This window comes from Solanum lycopersicum, chromosome 3, assembly GCF_036512215.1.
Source record: "Solanum lycopersicum chromosome 3, SLM_r2.1".
Lineage (NCBI taxonomy): Eukaryota > Viridiplantae > Streptophyta > Magnoliopsida > Solanales > Solanaceae > Solanum > Solanum lycopersicum.
This window is the reverse complement of record NC_090802.1, coordinates 52922323-52945005: the sequence shown is the minus strand read 5'-3', so window position 1 is coordinate 52945005 and position 22683 is coordinate 52922323. Positions and strand designations below refer to the sequence as shown.

The window sequence follows — 22683 nt, the reverse complement described above, 5'->3', positions numbered from 1 at the left end:
AGTGAAAATTGAAAATCTTCTTAGGTTTAGATCTTTGATAGTTCAAAATAGAGAAAAAGAAGGATTTGATTTCAACCATTGATTTAATAAGAGATGAAGGGTTAAAATTCGATTAATAAAATAGATGGATGAGATTAAAAGATGAGATGTATTGAAATCGGGTTGAATTGAATATGGAATGTCTACAATTGCAATTAAATTGACTAAAATTGAAATGAAAGAGTGGCTATGATTAGAATATAATTTAATTGAAGTGGCTAAAATTGAAAGAAATTATAATAGAATAGGCTAGAATTTAAATAATTTTAAGGAAAGTGTAGGAATTATTATTTAATTAAAATACTACATATATTAAAATATTTTTATGTAATTGAAAATCATTTAAATTTTTAAAACATTTGAAATTCATTAATAATTTTAAAATATTATAATAATATTTACGATAATTTTATAAAGTGAACGATACTAAAATATATAATTTTCAAGAAAAAATCGACTAAAATTTTAAACTTTAAATACGTATTTAATCGAATAGTATTCCTAAAAATGGTTAAAGGTCGGTCAAAATTGGGTGTCAACACTGTATAGTTAAATTTCGTTGTTATGTAACAATGAAAACCCCTATATTATGGAACAACTAATTTGGTGTGTTCCCATTGAAACTTAATTTCTTTTTTTAATTATATCTTTACATAATATTTGAAAATACTATTTTACCCTTTACCATAAATATTTAAATCTAGTCAAACCTCCTACCCTAGAATAATTAAGGATATTTAAGTAAATTTGTAAATTACAATACAGTACGATACAATTTAACCAAATAGTTAAAATGTTTTCAAACAACAACAATACAATCTAACCAAACATTGTATCTCCATACAATATAGTACAATACAATATAATACATTATGAATAGTGCGTAACAATGATCTAAACAAAGTGTAAATAAAACACCATTAATATACAAAATTAATGTGTGCATTATGGATTGAGTATGAAACTATGAGCCTTCATCGCGATCCTCTCTAAGAGTTCATTCTTTTTGGTACATACAATCTACCTTATACCTCAACACATTATCTCTTTCTTATTCAAAAGTCATCACCTTTTGCTTATGAAACATTCCCCTTTAGCTCAAGTAAAAGACGGGTTTTATCTTGTTTTCTCCTTCACTTTGGATGATAGTGATGATTTAGCCTTATTCATCACCGCAACTCCACTTTCACGGGAATCGAACACACGAACTCCCAAATGGGCAAATCTGTGAACTTCCTTAGCCAACTCTTTCCTGCCTTTCTTAACATGAGCACTACTTTCCATGAATAACTTGCTCTGAGCATCGCCCAATTTTTCTTTTTAAAAAACTTCACGAGGACCTCTGTATTGAGTTGCGTAAGAAATGCGTATACTCAAATTATTTTTTACATTCATTTTCATATTTACAATTTTTTAATTTTTTTTATACAAATTCATTAATTTTTCATGTATATTAACCTATAAATATAAGCATTCAAATAAAATTTCTCCACCGTCTTCACTCTCGTATGAATTAACAAACTCTATTTCAAAATCTGTTAATACTACTGTCAGGTAAATCGTGACATTCTTCTATTGACTTTTGTCACATTGCTAGTTAGTAGTATTCACATTCTTTAATTCATTTGAAATAGTAAATTTTATATTCAATTGATGTGCAACTCAATAGACACAAATTTGAGCTTAGGAGTGTGTTTGGTATGACAATTTTTTTATGTTTGGTTGGGATAAAAGATTTGGAAAATATTTTTCAAATTAACTCATTTTTCTCAAAATAAGGAAAATGACTTCCCTTCAAAAATTAAGGAAAACATTTTCCAAAACTCTCTCCTCCAATTTCAAATTACATTTTTTTTGGGAAAAACAACAATTTCAAAAAAATATTTCCAATTTAGCAATTTTAACTTTTTTACCTGATCACTGACCCCCACCGGCCACCCCCCAACCGCACCCCTCCCCAAAAAATTAATTTTGCTTTTTAAAAATATTTTCAACTTCAAAGTTTTATTTTTAAACTCCTACCCCCATCTCTCAGCCAACTCCCGGCCACCCTCAACTTCCAAAAAAATTAATTATATTTTTTAAAAGTACTATAAACTTCATATTTTTATTTTTTCGCTCCTCCCCCCTCCCCCCTGCCCCCACCCCACCCCACCCCATATACCAACCCCCCCCCCCCCAAAAAAAATATTTTTAAAAAATATTTTCAATTTCACAAATTATTTTCTACTCTAGTAAAAATAAAAGATGTTTCTTAAAAATATTTTTCATTCATAAATCAAACACAAAATCATTTCTGAAAAATATTTTCTATTTCACCAACCAAACATGAGAAAATAAGTCCAAAATCTACTTATTTTCCAGGAAAACATTTTCCTTCATACCAAACACACCCTAGATGTTAAAATAAAAATAAATAAATAAATATATATATACATATATATATATATATATATACACACACACACACACACACACACGAGATTCATCATTAGATTTGAATTGATTATTTGGTTAAATTAAAATCAAATCAATTATTTAATTCTTTTAAATTCATAAAATCAAATCAAACCAAAAGAAAAAAAAATTAACCATGTTGTCGGGTAAATTCAAAGTTTTTGATTTGAAAGTAATAAATTAAATTTGTTGGACAAACACCTAATACAGGAATAATCCACAACAAAGTTATTGTGGATTCCATTGAGCAATAATAGAATTACTATTACATGAAGAAAGTGACTCAATTAAGAGAAAGTGTGACTATCTAGCATGACGTAGGGTAAGATTGAAATAATATTTTTCGATGGACTTGGTCTTAAGGTTTTAATAATTGGACTAAAATTTAAATATTGAGCTTGAAATAAATGATAAAGTTGAGACTTCAGTTAATTAAAATCTAACAAAATATTTTTATTTTATTTATGAATAATATATAAACAATTGTATAAGATATATACATATAATTTCTCAGTCTGATTTGGTTGTTTTTGTAATTATTTGAGTAAAATTAAAACTAAATCAAATAGTATCGGTTTACAAAATTTAAAATCAAACTTAATCAAATCACACCATATATCAAATTTCTCAATCGATTTGATTCGAATTACGATTTAATTTAATTTTTAACCATAACCATGTCCAAAATTTAATTATATAAATTTAAATTCTAAATAGTGATAATTTCCCTCTCTCCCCCCCTAAATTCGTGAGTATTAGCGGTCCTTCTTTGGGCCAGTAAATTTGATCCGGAATAACCTGAACCTCTTTGCAACAGCCCAAATTTCACTTATCTCGCCTGCCCTACCATTTCCGATCGATCGCCGCCGACCTCCGCCCCCTGAACCATCAACAATCATGCTCCGACAAAGTTCTAGACTTCTAACTAGAGCCACCACGATGAAGTGGCGCCGCCCTTTTTCAACTGACCTGCCAGCGGCGAACAGCGTTGATTCCACTTTTTCGGACGCTTGGAAGAAAGTAATACCCAACACGGAACCTCCTATGACTCCATCTGCCTTCATGAAACCTAGGCCCGCAACTCCGTCATCTATCCCTTCTAAGCTCAGTGTCAACTTTGTCCTTCCTTATTCATCTGAACTCTCCGGTAAAGAGGTAATGTACAAACATTTTTTTTTTATTACATTTCTAAATTTTCCTACTTATTTCTGTGATGGAAGTCTGGAAATGATTTGGTGAAATCAGGAGAATTTTGATTTGGTTTTCCACCACTCTCTAATTTTGTACCTTTTCTTAGGGATATATGGATGACTCTTCATGTTACTTTAGATTGCTTGGCAGTTCACATCTTTCATTTTTTCCTTATGCTATCATCTCTTATCTTCTTTCTGGTTGCTTTCTCTATTTTGACTTTTTTTGGTATAAAGGGTCATTTTCATTTGAAGAAGTTTTGGGAAGTTGTTTGTTTTTCAAATGTTCTCTTTCAAACTAATTGTTGACAATTAACAAGCTAATGATGCAGAGAAAAATGAGAATTTGTTGGACTAGTAATGATCTTTGTGTGCGTGTTATAGACGAATTTATATAATTCCAATTTTACCATGCTAATGACTGGGTTGAATTGATGGTGGTTGCTAGTTTCAAGTATCACAACCAACTGTAAACTACTGTTGTTTTTCCTATTTCAGTTTGGTAGTTGCTTAGTTTCAAGTCTAACAACCAACTGTAAACAGCCATTACTTTTGTTGTTGTTGCTGCTTAATTCTTAAAACGCATGAGATATGTTGAAGATCAATCAGCTCATGATTTGCAGATGTCATGCTAGTCAATTTTCTCGTGTTTAAAGTTTGAAATGGTTGAGTTGCAATAAACCGCAGAGTATTTTAAAGAAATTTTATTTTGCATCAGATAAGCTCTAGTTTTGTTGCTTGAACTTGGATGATACCAAATTCACATTTTGTTAACTGACAATGACATGGAAATGAAAGCTGGAAAATTACTAAATTGGAGAATTGTATCAGTCAAGTAGCTTACAATTGTTTTGGTGCTAAGACTTGTTATTGAAGGGAGATATATTTAGACCAGGTAGTCAAGTGCTTGATGCAGAGACTATGTCTTGCTCTTTTCCTGCTCTTGCTAAATGGCTTATTTGTAAGCAATATGGCCCTCCCCGTTGCTTTAACCATACATTATTGGACAATAACTTTCTGTGGGCATTGACTACAGAATTATTAAGTGCACAAAATTTGGTTTCTGCTCTGCAATCTTTTCTTTTCCTGTTTTTTAAATGTCCAGTGATGCTTGTCCTCTACCATCAATATTATGTGCATTCAACGTGTCAAGTACAGGTAATTAATTTTTTGAAAAGGCATTACCTCAACCAATCAATTGGAATCATGAGGCTTAAGTAATATATTTCTTCTGCTAGGCAAGCTACCCTCATTTTTTTATCTTAGTATATTTCCTTTCCAACTGATCCATTTTTTGAGCATCTGGAGTTTAAGAATTTTGATGTAAGGACTCTCTTGGGACATGTTTAAGATAATAGTAGTTGAAATATGTGAAAGTATGGTAGTATCGAGTGAACACTATATCAAATCCATAAGTAGCACAAGTCATTTTTTATTTTGGCTTTGGAAAGATGGAATTTTTGTCATTCTAGTAGATGGCTAAAGTGACTTGGACATCCTAAAATGGAAAAGGGGTCAAGCAAATCATGAGTCATGACCAAAGAGGAGGTAGCAGCTGTCACATAAATTGATATTTTTGAGAGATCAATTGGATCAAGGAAATTTCTTATGATACTGATAAAAATAATAGTAGCTTTCTCATATCTGAAATTTTCAAAATAGCAGCTCTGCTCCTTTGTCACTTTCTAGGGATGAATAGATTTGGTGATTGTGTATTGACAAGAAAAAAATTACTGATGATATGCACTTTCATTTTAATACAATTTGGTAGTCTTTTTCTATTATTTTTTTTTTGGTCAAGACAATTTGGTAGTCTGTTGATTCCATGAGCAGCTGGCTTAGGTACCTTATTAAAGAGAAGTCTTCGGCATTCTAGTCAAGAAGCTGTACTTGCAACATTGGCCTCCAAAAGGAATGAATGATACATATCTTTTTACTTGCTTATGCTGCAAAGAAATAGTGAACAGTTTTTTTTTTTTTTTTTGTGGGATGTTTGTTCGGTACTTAAAAGTCAAAAACGCGTTCAGGATTCGAACTTGATGAATCCAGATGCAGCTGAACTCAACGACCATTTGAGTCACTGGATTTGAAATTTAGTAGATTTCTTTCACACATACACTTCTTAACTTATATACTAGGCTGCGCCAAAGCTACTGGGTGCGGTCGAAACTGTACCTTGTATTGCTTCCCCACCACCCCACACACACAAAAAAAAAACAAAAAATTCCAGCTGTTTACAAGTGAAGGGAAAAGATAAATCTAAAGCTTTTTGACAGTAGCTGTTCTTACAGCCTTTTTTAGCTGTATAAGACTTCTCAACAGTTTATCAGCTTGGGTGTTAATTGCTGTCTGGAAGTTTCTAAGTTTACTTTTAATTGTGAATGGTTAGTTATTTTCAGAAATCTTAAATACACATTCCAGTATCTGACTGTCACGTTTATTATGTTTTGGATTAGCAACTATAAATGTTGCCTGAATCAATCTATAATTTTGTTATTCAATTTTAATGCTGTGGCTGGATGTCATATTTGGTATCGTGTGATACGAGAGAACTTGTCGATATGAAGAATGTGCATGGATTACATCATCTGAAAATCGAACCCCAAGATGTTTATTCCTTCTCGTCAAACATATTGCAGGTTGATATGGTTATCATCCCCGCTACTACAGGACAAATGGGTGTCTTGCCTGGGCATGTTGCGACAATTGCAGAGCTGAAGCCTGGCGTCTTATCAGTTCACGAAGGCAACGATGTAACCAAGTACTTTGTGAGCGGTGGGTTTGCATTTGTTCATGCAAATTCTTTCGCAGATATAGTTGCTGTTGAAGCTGTGCCACTTGACCAAATCGATCCCAATTTGGTTCAAAAAGGCCTCACAGAGTTCACACAGAAGCTAAACACTGCATCAACTGACGAAGAGAAAGCCGAGGCCCAGATTGGAGTTGATGTACACAGCGCCCTTAATGCTGCTCTGACTGGTTAAATATTGTCTTTGTACCTGTTCACTCTTCTTTTTCTTCTGTATCTGTTGGAAACCACAAATTCTTCCTGATTTTCAACAGATTTATCCCTGTGCATGCATGGTGTTGCCTGTTTCTAGTCCTGCATCACATGAATAAATGCAGGGAACAAACTCTCCCAATGTATACATGCCATTTCATCTGTTACCGCCAAACTTCAGTGATGAGAATTATATTGCTCCAAAGACTATTTTTTCAGTAGTAGCTGAACCTTAATGCTATCTAATAAAAGAACCTCTTTCTAGCACCTGCAACATCTAAATCTTTCTGTATCATTCGAAATTAGTATGATGTACTGAGCAATTATAAAGAATCAAAGTCAGATGAATTTCACTATACATGTACTTCTCAGATAGTACATCCACTTCTAACATCAAAACCCAACTTCATCTTGCTATTACATTCGTTACACTTCTAACATCCTAACTCCGTTTTATTCTGCTTTTGCAAAATTGACTTGATACCATTTCCAACACTGAACTTGAGGAAGAACACAACTTAGTCTGCCTCAGAATCTGTAGTTTCCACATACATCTCTCTAACTTCATTACCATCTTGATACTCCTCTTCCTCCTCTCTCTTCTTCCTCTCTTCTTCTTTTTCCCGCTCAGCAGCTTGAGCTTGAGCTGCTTCAAGCCTAGAACTCACTGCCTCCCATGATACAAGCTTCTCCATAAAGATTGATATGTAGTCGGGGCGCCGATTCTAGAGGAAAAGAGATGAAAGTGCAACCATTAGACCAGCACAATCTTTTCTATAGGAAAATCCAGGACATATTTAAGTAATTTTATCAGCTAGGCTTACCCGGAAGTCCAGATAGTAAGCATGCTGCAATTTCAAATAAAAGATTAAGAAAATTAGATTTGGTATCAATAACCATTACAATCACCAAAAATGCAAAAAGATGTGGACCAAAATGAATCAAATATATTGACAAAAGAGCACGTTCTGCTTACCTCCCAAACATCTATAGTTAGGAGTGGCTGCATCCAATAAGACATAGTTGTGAGATTCACCTAATGGTTTTAACTACCATACTAGAATTTGAAACCTCCACCAAGGCAACAGAAAAGAATGCAGTTCTACTCACCGAGTAATCCCAAACGAGGGGGTTTATAGCATTAGGTGTTTTCACAATCACAAGCTTTTTGTCCTCATCGGAAGGATGGGGATTTGACGCGTTTCCTACATCAAGTCTATTTGCTTTGTCTGCAAAGTGAGTAGAAGAAGTATTAAGATTACAGTCAGGATTACAGGACAAGTATGTAGATAAAAGGTAAATAATTTCTCACATGCAAGCCAAGCCCACCCAGAACCAAATTGTGTTGCAGCAGCTGCCTTAAATTCTTTAACAAATGCTTCAAAGGAGCCGAAGTCTCTGTTGATTAATTTTAATAGTTCACCAGATGGCTGTCCTCCTCCACCAGGTTTCATAGACTCCCAGAAGAATTGATGGTTCCAAGCCTGTATAGAGAGAGGGCAAGGGGGATGTAAAAGGCGTGGAGTTAGATGGAGAATATCATCCAAAACACATGAAACTATCGATCCATTGAACTTCTCTATGATATCTTTTCACTTATTGGTAGAACTTTTATGCAATTCTCAACACCTAACTGTGATCTTAACCAAAATATGTATTATAAATAACATTATAATTCACAACCATAAGGTTTAATTGGAATGCACTTGGATCAATTGTAAATTAAAAATGTGTAGTCTTGATGAAGAATAAATTGATAAGCTGAATGATAAAAAAAGACTAGAGGTATTCCAGTTATGTTCTCCAAAATAGACATTGCACTCCCATCAAGAAGGTAACAAACGGTGAGGATGGGGGATCTACTTGTCTGTTTCTCACCTGTGCAGCATTGTTGAATGGTGGAAGGAGATTGCCTTGGTTATATGTAACAAGTATTATGTCCTCTAGCGTCAGTTCATCCAGTTCTGTTCCGACTATTTGCTTGTTTAAGTTGTCAACATAGGCTCTGTGATGCTTCCCCCAGTGATATTCAAATGTAGTCCGGCTCATATGAGGCTCCAGAGCATTCTACATCATGATATAAACATGTAAAATGTCTAAAGCATATTAAAAGAGAACTAAGCTAACAGGCAAAGGGTCATGTTTTCTTCTTCTTTGGACAAATGTCTATCATTCATTTGAAAAACACATGCGGAAGCATTATCATTCTTCAGATGGGGAAATGAGAAGGGTGAGAAGAGCCGGAGTAAGGGGCACTATTTTGTGGTCTCACGATTGGAGTCTATCATTCCAAGACTTGATTTTCCCAATCCATAAACTTCAGCAATTTTGGAACTGAATCAGATTACTAACCAAAGCTCACCGTCAAAACACTCCGATAATAAAAACACTGTCAGGATGTAGTTAACAACAACAACATACCCAAAGGAATCCCACTTGAGACCATCTCAAACCCAACACCAAATTTTACACCAAATCCCGAAAGACCCCAGCTCAAGTGTAGCAAATCCCAATACAAAAAGAAAAAAAAAACAGAACAACTGAAAGCGAAGCAATGCAAATCCTACAAGAAAGGAACAAGAACACAAAATAGTGTGATCAATTTAAATTCAAGAAACAGACGATGACAAAAAAATTCGATGTTGTTTGAAAGTTGGAACAATAAATACCATAGGATAAGGTGGAGGATTCAGCTCAAATTTAGCTGTAACTTTAACAGTACCAGCTTTACTCGCTATCTGTTTCTGCAACCAAAAAGTCTTTTCAGCAATAAAAAAAAAAACAAAATAAAGACAGAGCCTTCGTTCTCAGTGAAGCATTTCGTCGAACACCATGTGTACTACATAAACTCAAGTAGATAATCAACTCCTTTTTGTCTATCTTATCAAAATCTATCACCCAAAAAAACGTCAAGAAAGCAGAAATACCTTGTGGGTTCTCCAATTTAGGCTTCGACATGACTCATGAAATCCTACATTACCAATACAAATTAAGCATAAAAATACAGAAAAAGGGAAGATTTGGAGTGAAATGTAGGAAAAGCCGAACCTGGGGAAGGAAGAAATGGAGAGAATAGTGTAGCAGAAGCTGTGGCGGCAGCCATCACTAGTTCTTGAATTGTGAGTGTGCTGAATTTGGTTGCTTTGCTTAAGGGAAAACCGTAAAAGCTATCTGTGATAGTCGCCAAAATTTCAAAAAGGTGAAGTTGGAGATGCAAGGATAATTAACCCTCCAATAATTCAAATTCTATTGTGTTATGGAATAGAATGAAATTAGAAAGAAAATAAAAAAGAGAATGAACAACAAAACTTAGTAGCGCAACTTTCACATATATCAAATATAAAATTTATATTTGTACGTTATAATAAAATTTATATTGTCACGATCGGAATCTAGACCCCAGACGAGACCGGCGTCGTTGACCTCTCAGAGGTCGCAGACAAGCCTGCTTACGTCATTCTTACTTTACATAGATTAATTTTAGCGGAAAATTTGAAATTTTTGATTCTTTAATCATACTTGCTGAACATTCTTAACATTTCGTAATCGTTCATCATCAACCATCTAACATTTAAGAGATAAGCAACTGAAAGAAATAATTCATTAAGTATTAATTGTATATCGGCCAAAATAGCACCAATACAAAGTTTGAACCAAAACAGGAAAGAAACGCTAGTGGAACATGTTCCGCTAGCTCAACTCTAAAACTACGCTAGAATGTAAAACGGTAGCATCCTCGAAAGCATGAGGACCTACAAAACTCCGGATGAATACTGATGTCCGGATAGCTGCAACAACGAACCTGTAGCTCTAGCGTCCACCTGTGCCTGCACCTAAAAATAGATGTTCGTATGGAATTAGTACACACTTGTACTAAGTATGAGTATATGCAAGTACACACCAGGGACATGCATGAGGAAGAATAGCTCTTTCCTAACAACATGATTTTTGGAAGTCAAGTAAGTGGACTTGCCAAATTGAGATTGGGAAAGTTATGCCATGAGAGTGACATGCATCATTATAATTATCGTATAGCACACAAAACATAACATATTCATATAACACATAACATATAACACATACTTTCTTTCATATTATTCATTCGTATACTATGAGACCTTATTATCATAGACTTAACTTTAAGACTTTCCAAAATGAGGGCTCAACATATGGGACCTCAACTAGGGAGCCTTCTTTAGCAAACACAGAGTCTGCTTCACTCATTCATTCGTATTTCATTTCAATTCATTCATAGGCCAGTGCGAACACCAGCTATACCTAGGATGTAGTTTAAGACTTTCATCGTGTTTGCTGTGCAATGATCAGGAATGACCTAATGTCATTACCTGAATCTAGCTCACCTCTTGATTATCCTATCCTAACACCTTCGGTATCATTCATTTCTTTATATGATTCATTTGAGGCTGGCCTCATTCATTCATTGGGAACTTTAACTTTAACCGACATAGATCATGTGAGCATCATGAAATCCAGTGTCTTCCCCACACCGAAAAGAGGTGGAATCACCGGCCAAAGCGATTCAAATAACATGCTAGCGTATATGGGAATTTAACCCCGCCAGATCCCTATAGTGGCAATATAGGTTCAAAGACTAGGAGATGTGTGGAGACCCATACCCGGCAAGCCGGACAGTCTCATCTCATGAGAATTACGTGAACCTCCGCCCTTCCCGAAAGAAGGCATCACCGCTCATAGCTAGCCTATCGGTGCTCAGTATAAAGTTCCATTACATCCAACTCATACATCATGGAAGTTGTCTTCTAGTATGAGGGCATCATAGCTCAATAGATGATTTCTCATCTCATTATTAGTATTAAGTGTTTTAAACTCAATATTTTTCATTAAAGTACTTATAGAGACTGGTCTCTTCATTATCTTACACCCTCATTGATGAATACGTATTGGTAACATTTACTTAGGCTCGTTTGAGATTGCTCTCTCCATATACATTAGCCTCACATCATGATTGTCACCACATTCTTCATTTCATTACGTACATCTTAGGTTCACTTAATTTTTTGAACGTATGTTAAACTTATGTGTCTATACATACAAGCCATGGGGCTTCGTTTATAGTTCGTTAAGTGATTCTTATTTTCCTAAGATTATGTATTACAAGACTTATGTATCTTGTATATATACCAAGATCTTGATTTTTGATCAAAGTAGATTACATTATTCTTGAATATTTTACTCACGTATGACTTATGTATCAATACGGAGGTTTGGGCACGAGAACCCAAATCTTGAATTATTTGGACATCATTTATATTTTTCATTGATTTTAGTTCTAATATTCATAAATTTAGAACTCTAAATTAAATCTCAACATTTTCGTGACATAATACATTTTCTATTTTAATTAGAATTCTAAATTAAATTTCAATCATTTACATGAAAGAATAATTTCCTAATTTAATTAGAATTCTAATTTAAATCTCAATATTTACATAAAAGAATTAGTATTCTATTTTTAATCAAAATTCTAAATTTAATCTCAATGTTTACATAAGAGAATTAATTTTTTTCAACTTTAATTAGAATTTTAATTTATTATTATTATTATTTTTAATTACATTCGCTTGAATAGGGAGGTTGTGGGTTCGAACCCCCATTGAAATTTAATTTATTATTATTATTATTTTTAATTACATTCGCTTGAATAGGGAGGTTGTGGGTTCGAACCCCCACAGCCCCCTTTATTTTTCTCTTATTTTCGCTGGAAATGGAGGCTGTGAGGTGGTGGGTTCGAACCCCCACAGCCTCACCTTTATTTCCTTAATATTTGTACCCCTCCCTTCAACTCTGAGGTCGTGGGTTCGATCCCCACGCCTCGCATCCCTTTTTATTTTTTATTTTTTTTTCGCGAACTGGGGGTCGTGGGTTCGATCCCCGCCCCCAGCATTCCCTTTTAAATCTTTTTTTTTTTTTTGCGCGTGGCTGGGGTCGCGAGTTCGATCCCTGCCAGCCCCATTTTTTTTTTTAATTAAGGCATGCTGCAGGGAGGTCCTGGGTTCGATCCCTGCAGGCCTCAAAACTTTTTTTTTTAATTTTTTTGATGTTCAAAAATTTCCAGATTCTTTTAAAGTCTGTTTTCAAGTTCTGGAAATTTATTCTACGATTTTTCTTCACTTTTTCATCAAGTTTAACATTAATTCTTAGGGAAATTTCATGGTTCATTCATAATGTTTTAATTACACATTATATTTTTTTTTTATAGATTCGTCTAACCAAGAATTACTCCCTCAATCAAGCCACCTAACATTTCATATGAACTTCACGTCTTACCCCATTTTATTCACGAAAAATATACAATCATATTACATTAAACTTTTGGAGCATTACATAAAGAACCTCATTCACTGTAACATACTTACACATAATTTCAAGAAAAACATGGTTGCCTTTCATACGATTCCAAGTACACAAACATAATCATATTCATCGCGAAAACATAATATACACCTAAATCTACCAGCAATCATACCCAACCTAAAATTCATTGGGAGCTAGTGACAGGGGCATGCAACGGGAAACAGCCTTAGTTTCGAGATGAATAACTTGAATCGTAAGGGGCCTCTTGGGAAAGGAGCCAAGAGAGAAGAAACCCATACCTTAATCGATGTTCAAACTTTAATGTTGCTGCCCGGAAAACTCCTCCAAACCACTCCCAATTCACTTCAACGCACACCTCTCTCGACGAACCTCTCTTAGCCTTGACGTTTTGATTACTTATTTTCTTTTACTTGAAAATTTTTTTGTGAGTTTTTCAAGCATGAAAACTGTTGATGTTTTTGGCAGAAATAATGTGATGAAGATGGAGAACGTGAGAGAGAGAGTTAAGGAGCGTGAGAGAGAGAGGACTATTTGGATTAGGAGACTAATTCAAAAATCAGTCAAATAATAAATAAATACAAATCTGTTTTTGATTTATTTATTTATTTATTCATTTAAAACGTGAAAGGACAATTACGCCCTTTAAATACTTATTTATTCTTATTTATATAAAAATATTTTTTTGAATCGTTACATATATAATTGCACTTAGCAAATTTATATATGTATAATTCGCTATACATATACAACTGAAGCGAATTGCATAAAACGAGAAAGAGAGAAATAATATACAATTTGAATTGTATAAATAGAAAGCAAAAAAAGCAGAATTGAATGTATAAAATGAGAAAAAAAGAAATTATATACAATTTGAATTTGTATAAAACGAGAAAGAGAGAAAGACAGATACCTGAGCAGGGAATATACAATTGAATCGAATTGTATAAAATGACAAAGAGAGAAATTATATACAATTTGAATTTGTGTAAAACGAGAAAGGCATGCAGAAGAGACTAGGGAAATATTTGTATTATGTAATTATAAGTGTATAGGACGAAGATATATGTATTTACATGAGTTTATACACTTTTCTCTCGCTTTATACAATTTAAAGCGAGTGAGGCGAGCGAGAGAGGGAGAATGTCGAGCGAGAATATGAGGAAGAGAGGGACTGACAAATAGTTTGTTATGGAACACAAATAAATCAAAGGGTAACTACTATGTTTATTTTATATTATTAGTTTGTCATTCTTTACAATTATTCCTATTTTGTAATCTATTATTAGTTTGTCATTCTTTACAATTATTCCTATTTTGTAATCATTCTTTCGTGGACAACTTTCAGATATAGCAAATATAAAATTCTTAATTTTATGCAATGACAAACTTTTCAAAATTGCATTTTGTAGCAAAATTGTAGTTTGCTATAGATGAATCGCTGTTTGGTGAATTGTATAATTAGTGTATTTATACAATGCAGAAGAAATTGTATAAAGTAAAGAGAAAAGAGAAAACATATGTTTGTGAACTACGGATAAATCGTTGTTTGGTGAATTGTATAATTAGTATATTTATACAGTGCAGAAGAAATTGTATAAAGTAAAGAGAAAAGAGAAAACATTTGTTTATATAATTAGATAGTGAAGATTCGTTCTTAGTTTGGGTGTATGATTTTGTATATATACATTATACAAACAGATTCAACTTATGTATGTGTATACGTTTGTGCAATTGTATATGTCTAAATGAACATTATACAAAAATATCCTTATACAAATGCAAAAATTTATACAAATCAATTGTATAATTTGTGAATGTATAAAACGAGAAAGAGAGCAAGTCAATATGAAATAAGGCAGGAAAATATTTGGATTGTATAACTACACTTGTATAAGACGAAGATATATGCAATTGTATGTTATGTACAATTTTTTCTTGCTTTATACAATTTTTACTCTATTGTAAAAAGCAAGACAGGCGAGCGAGAATATGAGAAAGAGAGGCGACTGACAAACAGTTTGTTATGAAACACAAACAAATCAAACAATAGCTACTATATTTATTTTAAATTATTAGTTTATCGTTTTATATAATTATCCTTCTTTCATCGATTTAAATAGAATGGTATATCTCTTTATTTATAAGTAATTTTTTTTTTAAAAAAAAACAATTTATAATTAATATAAATCCTGCACTTGATGTGAAAATAAATACCATAAATATTTAAATTTAAAATAAAAAATAAAAATATTCTATCATTAATGTTTAACCATATAGTAGAAGAAAAGTAAATTTCTAACAAATTTTTTTAAATTACTTAATTAATTTTTAAATATGCTCTTCTAATTGAATCTGTTGTGACAATCAAATAAAGTGGGTTCCCCACATTTTTCTTCTACTATTAGGCGTGTTTGGTGAAAACTCAAAACATATAAAAATAATACTAAATAAAGTATATTAATAGTGCTATATTATTTATATGTATATTAATTATTTTTTATGTAATGTTTGATTCGATATATAAAAAATAGCATGTATCGCATAAAAGTATTTATTTATAAAGATATCCTTTGCAATTATGATGAAAAAGATGTAAAAGAGATTTTGAAAAATAATAAGGTCTCTAACCATGTTAATGCATGTAATTAAAATTATTGCAATACTAATTCCTAGAAATCTACATTGTTAGTTATACACACCTTAATACACCGAGTGAATAAACATATCATGAAAAAGTAAATCGAATAAGATATTACTAATACACAGAGTTAATAAATGCATTATTTCTGCTAATTCACTCTATCAAAACAAAATTAGTGTTTGTAAAATATCTTGAATGTCTTTGAACTTGCACACATTTGTAACATAACTTGTTTGTTTGCGACTCTCACATAATGCATCAAATCTCACAAACATAATTAACATTTTTTCGGTAATTTACGTAAAGGGTATCTTCAATAACTTTATCTTATAAAAAATATATTTTAATAAAGCATTTATAATACATAAATATTGTATACATAATTTATTTTAATACATATTACAAATTTAATATAGTATCGCTATAAATGATAATAAATAAAAAATATCGTTATAAATGATAATAAATAAAAAGTACAGTAATTATATATTGAAAGGTATACATACGAGTAATTTTTCATTATAACATTCCACAAATTATAAGTTTCAAAATAAAATTTCATCTTAACTCTTCATATTTGATTATTTTCTCTAATGAAGATTTGAGAGGCACAGAAAGAGAATATTGCTTGTCATGGTTGAAGCACAAGGTTAAAAATAATGTGTTTAAAATCAATTAAAAATAGTCTTCTTTATAAATAAAAGCACGAATTAAAAATAAAATAGATTAAAAAGGTGATTGAAGGTCTTTCTTAATGCTCTCACAAATTTATTGAGATCAATGAACGGTTCTGATATCATATTTATTAGGTAAAAGTATTCATTACCCCCCCTGAACTTGAAGCTTCTTATTCAATGTACACCTAAACTTTATTTTGTTTCAATTACCCTCTGAACTTGCTTATTCATCCTACACGTACACTTTTACTGTCAACTCAATATGATCGTGTCTACACGTGCACAACACCTAGATAAATATTTTGCCACCTAGATAAATATTTTGTTACCTAGATAATACTGACCTTCAAAATTGACAAATCTTAAAATTCTGAAAGAAGCTTCTCGATTTTCTCTAAACCTCTCTTTGATTTTGCTCTAAATCTCTTTTTGATTTTCTCTAAACCTCTCACGAAAGTGTAAAAGTAACGAGTAGATTTGACAAGTGTAATCGACAAAGTGACGAGTAGATTTGTGCCAGTTGCAGTTCTAGAGTAAAGAGTTGCTAGATTTCGTTAAGTGTTTAGTCGATTTTCTTTGGATCTTGTCTGAAATTGTGTCAATAAGTAAGTGATTATCCACTCGATTTCGCATAGGCTTGATGTATTGTTGTCTGTTTTCTTTACTTTTTCATTCATATTTTGCCTATTTTGCCCTATTTCGTTTAACGTTTCGCCATAGTTTCCGATTGAGTTTCCGATTAGGGGTCTAATACTTTTCAACTAGAATTTTCACTTAATGAATGTATTATTATGAAGATTTTTGCCTTATTCATGCATCAACATTAAGGTTTCTGATAATCAGTTTAAAAATTTAGGCTTTTTGATAAAATTAAGATTTTAAGTATTAGGGTTTCTGGTATTGTTAAATGGTGGGGTATTTTATAATTTGTTTAAGTATATTGTGTGGGATGCCTATTGTATGTTGATGAGTAATACATCTACTATACTAAGTACCAATTGTTGGTTATGTTTTGGTGTTATTATATATGTTTCGATTTTGTTGCTTGCATTGTACAATATACTGATTATTATTGTGGTTATAGGTTAACACTATGACTAATAAGTACCTCAGTTTAAGGTTCAAATTTGGGGGTATCTTGGTGAGTGAGGTAGGTTCAGTATATGTTGGGGGTAGGACTGAATATGTAGACAATGTGGATGAAGATCATTTATCAATTCCTAAACTTGCAGATTATGCTAAGTCTTTTGGGATTAGTAAGTTAGGAAAAACATATGCAGCTCCATCTCTAGGGGGTGATTTGGTGGAATTGAAAAATGACATGGACATTAGTAGCATGACATTATTTATGCATGATGGGGACACAATAGAAATATATGTGTGTGATAACACTATTCTGGATGATGTGGGTCCCAGTGAAGATCAAATTAGTCAATATTTAAGTCAAGTGGTTGAGTCTTTTAATTCACATGGGGAATCTCTAACTGCACAACCAAAAAAATCAGATCTAGGTTAGGTTCCTCTTCTTCCTTTCCAGCTACTGAAAGACTTGAAAATGATAGGGTTGCAAGAGTCGAACAAGAATCCCAACAAGAAAGTGATGATGATTATTTTTCAATAGATTGGACTGATACTGAAGAAGAAGTTGAACCAACTATCCAACAAGGAATTGAACCTTCTATTCAACAAGAAGTTGAGCCAATTATCCAAGAAAATGCAGAGGAAGACATAAACAGTGATTCTGTCTGTTCTGACCAATCTATTGACTATGGAAGTGATGTGCATGAGGATTTGAGAATTGTTAAGGAAGGTGTGAGAAAACTTAAAGAAAGTAGGAGGAGAAAGAAGAAGGAAAAATCAAAAGGTTTTTTTTAGGTGAAGTTGGATTTGATGAAGGGTACGAAGATATTGAAAAAGGAAAAAAGAATTTCAAGGGTAAACTAACAGAGGATGAGCCATACTATGACAGTTCTGACTGTGATAGTTTTCAAAGTGATGAAGAAGAACCTGTTTCTGATTATGAACTTGAAGGAGGGAGTTTCAGGGGGAGAAAGAAGAGTAATAGGGTGGTATATGATTCTTCTTGTGATATTTTAATATGGCAGTGTGGTTTGATATTTGAAAGTGTAAAAAAATTTAGAGAGGCAGTTACAAAATATGCTATAAAAAAAGGAGTTGAGTTAGATAAGTATGTGAATGAGAGTACTAGAGTGAGAGTGAAGTGTAAAAGTGGTTGTCCATGGCTGTTGTATGCAAGCAAGGAAGGAAGGAGTGAGAACTTTACTATCAAGACATACAATCCAAGGCACAAATGTACCAGGACCACCAATAATATTTTGTGTAATTCAAAGTTCTTATGCAAGTATCTGAAAGGTAGGATTATTTCTCAACCTAGTATAAAAGGGTGGGAGATACAAGAATTGGTGAGGAAAGAGTTGAATGTTCATGTAGGCAAGACAGTTTGTTTAAAAACAAGAAAATTTATTTGAAAGAAAATTATGGGAGATCATGTGGCAGAATTTAACAGAATCCTAGACTACAAGGATATGTTACTCCAAACAAATCTTGGTAGCACTTGTGTTGTGAAGCTTAAAGATTCAGAATCAAGAAATGGGATGAATCAATTTCACTCTTTTTATATTTGTTTTGATGCTATGAAAAAGGGTTTTCAACAAGGATGCAGAAGATGTATAGGGCTGGATGGGTGTTTTCTAAAGGGAATTTGTAGGGGTCAACTTTTGGTAGCTGTTGCTAAAGATGCAAACAACCAAATGTATCCAATAGCATGGACAGTAATTGATACTGAAAGCAAGTTGACATGGAAATGGTTCATAACCATTCTGAAAGATGATCTTAATCTAGGAAATGGTTCCCAGCTAACTATCATTAGTGATATGCAAAAGGTAATTGAATATCTTTCTTTTGTTTATGTTTAATGTAATTGCTAATTTAATTTGACTAAAATTTAACTTGTTTTTTTTGCTTTGCAACTACAGGGACTAATAGCTGCTGTAGATGAACTATTTCCAGAATGTGAGCACATTATGTGTGCTAGACATATATTAGCAAATTGGTCACAAAACTTCAGAGGCTTAGAGAGAAGAAATAAATTTTGGGCTTGTGCTAGATCAACATTTGAGGCACAATTTAAGTACAATATAAATGCCCTGTCCAAGCTGGGAATAGGTATTGTTGAATCCGTTATCAAATACAACAAGGAGACATGGTGCAAAGCTTTTATTCAAACATTTTCAAAGTGTGATAGTATAGATAACAACATGGCAGAGAGTTTCAATTCTTAGATCTTGGGACCTAGGAACAAGACCATTGTAACTATGTTGGGAGAAATTAGAGTTAAGGTTATGAGTAGAGTGAGTAAGTCAAGAGCATTTGCTGAAACGGAATATCTCCAATGGCAATGATGGTATTCAATACATATGTAACAAGATCAATGCAGTGCAACATTGAATGGAATGGTGATGTTGGATTTGAAGTGTTAGAAGGGGTATACAAGCATACTGTGAACTTGGGTCAACAAAAATGTAGTTGCAGGTCATGAGAATTAAAAGGTATCCCATGTGCACATGGTATAGCAGTAATGGACCACTTGAACATGGATGCATCACAAGCAATATCTAGTTGGTATAGAAAAGACACACATATGAAGATATATTTTCATTTCATTCAACCAGTCCCAAACATGGAAATGTGGCCTGGAAGTAGAAACCCAATGGTTGAACCCCTGAGGCAAGACAAATGCCTGGTAGGCCACCAAAGAACACAAGAAGAGAAATTGGTGAAGTGAGAAAAGCTGAAAAGTTGCCAAGAATGGGGACAGTAATGACATGTTCACTTTGCAAAGGACCAAATCATAACAAGAAAAATTGTCCAAAAAATCCTAAACCTAAGTCTACACCAATACCCACTCAAGAGGTACATTCATATTGATTTTCTTTTATAAATTATGTTAGATTACTTATTAAATTTAATGTCTTGTTGTGTTCTTTTTCCACTCATATTAGTCCATCACTGAAAAAAAGAGGGGTAGAGGTCATTATGAAAGCGCAAGCACCAGTAAGACAGGTACAAGAAGATGTGCAGAAAGTGGTTACAAGAAGAGGCCTAAAGTTGTTTGACAAGGTGTATTTGTTGCTGATACTTGATATACGTGTATTAATGTAAGTGTCTTATAAACTGCCAAAATTATATTTGTCTTCTAAATGTGAGTTCCAAAATAACTATGTAGTTGATATTGCAGCAAGGATTGTCTAATAGAAGGAGGTTTATTACTGGTGTGGTGAGTTCTGCACATGTGACAGGTGATATTGGTTTTAAACCTACCAAGGGACTGAAGTGGAAAGACAAACAGGCCATGACTCAAAGAGAACTTCAAGTCGAAAGTGTTATGCGTCGTATTCAAACCAGATCAAAAGTTGATGACATTCAAACAAGGTCACAAGCCAAAGGAAAATCACTCTCAAAGAAAACTTCTTAGTTATGTAGTTGTGTGTGTGTCCAACCAAACTTGAAATAGTGTTTTATGTGTTGATGAATCTGTGGTTGTTCAAACAAACTTAAAGTAGTTACTGTTTAGTGTTTTGTTGCTTGTGTGGTTGTTCAACTAACCTTTAAGTAGTGATTGTCTTATGTTTTGCTAGTTAACTTAGGTTATTGTGGTTGTTGGTTGAAACAATGAAACACTATGATGCTTCTTTTCTATGATCAAGAAACCACTGGTTATGTTATGTTTGTTGCCTTCATGTTATTATTTCATGGTATCATGGTACCTATTACATGTAATTGTAGATTGATCAGCAAAAACAACAAAAACATACATTAATAGATTACCAAACCAAACTAATCCACAAAATGAGTACCCTAGAACCAAATGATTTTGCCTTAATAACAATTGCATTAAAAAAAAATTCAACGACACTAAATAAAAGAACAATATCACATTGCATATCAAACTAATACCCAAAATCAGTTTCAATATCCATTTACACTTGAGCAGTTCTTCTTGTTTGTTGGTTTTCTTCAACAAACCCAAAATTACAATATTCGCTTGGGTCGGAAATTCAGGATCATACCAATCGAAAAACTTACAATAATTTCTAAATGAGGACTGCATTTCATAAAATCAAAGTTAAAAAAAATGAAATTGCATAAAATACGAACTTGTCAAATAAAAAGCAAAAAAGGAGTAAGAATACATACCCCATAGTGTCTACAATCGAAAAATCTACGTCCGGGATTGTCATTTCTCCATGAAATTTTCAGAATTGGAGGAGCTCTACATAAACAAACCAGTCTCCCGTTATTGTTCATGAATTTAGCAATAACAATTAAAACAAAAAAAGTGAGAAAAATCTGAAATTTGAAAAGGGAGAAGGGATAAAGAAGAATAAATAGGTAGAGAATAGAGAGAGAAAAATTCTTAAAATAACCCAAATATTAAAGAAAAAATAAATTTTTACGTATATTACCGTTGTAACTTTATGATGTGGCAAAAAATTGCTGTCTCACGCGCCTTGTAGAGTTTGATTTCAGTTTCTATGCTAGGTGGACAGAAAAGGTGTACGTGTAGGATGAATAAGCAAGTTCAGGGGGGTAACTGAAACAAAATAAAGTTTAGGTGTACATTGAATAAAAAACTTCAAGATCAGGAGGGTAATGAATATTTTTGCCTATTTATTAAATTGAAAAATAGAAAGAAAAAACAAATGAAAATTTCAGGACTACCAATCCCATCTATTGCTTTAGTACATATAAGATATATTAAATTTTGAGGTATGTAATGATGAACGAACTAATCTGACACCCAAATACTAGCAAAGATTTTTGATAAAGTTCTCTTACTTAAGCCAGGGGTTTTAGAAGACTAGCAGATTTCGTCAATGTTGCACAATGAACACATTTGAATCAGTTGATCATAAAATTTCTACTTGAATTTAGATATCTAAGAATCATAATTTCAATTTGCTTTTAATTCCCTCTATGTGGGATTTGACCTTGTTGGGTTCCTATGTTTTGACAACAATCATTTAATTCATATTTGAGGATATAATTTGCTACATTAAAATTTTAAAGTTATTGCCATTTTAGGTTGTAATTTGAGTGAAATTAAAAAATTTAAATCGTTATGTTTAAATTATAATTTGTAGAAATTTATTAATAAACTGTTATTTTAAAAATTACATTGATTGTTGTTTTTGTCCATTGCAGTATATATCCATTGTTGGTTCAACTTGATCCATAAATAACTATGAAATAATTAGATAATAATGGATGAAGCTGCCACGCTACCACAATTGCTGTAAC

General features: G+C 32.7%; 2 protein-coding genes across 2 annotated transcripts; one reads left to right on the top strand and one right to left on the bottom strand.

The window, feature by feature from the left end:
- The first annotated feature begins 3189 nt into the window (after nucleotides 1–3189).
- LOC101248556 (ATP synthase subunit delta', mitochondrial) lies at nucleotides 3190–6954 on the top strand. Its single transcript, XM_004235159.5, has 2 exons — nucleotides 3190–3651; nucleotides 6326–6954. Exons 1-2 carry the CDS (start codon nucleotides 3394–3396, stop codon nucleotides 6668–6670), a joined length of 603 nt encoding a protein of 200 aa, XP_004235207.1. The 5' UTR covers nucleotides 3190–3393; the 3' UTR covers nucleotides 6671–6954.
- On the bottom strand, nucleotides 6946–10013 carry LOC101248277 (superoxide dismutase [Fe], chloroplastic). Its single transcript, XM_004235158.5, has 9 exons — nucleotides 9736–10013; nucleotides 9615–9658; nucleotides 9357–9431; nucleotides 8566–8754; nucleotides 8000–8171; nucleotides 7798–7916; nucleotides 7664–7690; nucleotides 7512–7535; nucleotides 6946–7412 (listed from the first exon to the last, which is right to left on the bottom strand). Exons 1-9 carry the CDS (start codon nucleotides 9788–9790, stop codon nucleotides 7206–7208), a joined length of 912 nt encoding a protein of 303 aa, XP_004235206.1. The 5' UTR covers nucleotides 9791–10013; the 3' UTR covers nucleotides 6946–7205.
- Between the last annotated feature and the right edge of the window lie 12670 nt (nucleotides 10014–22683).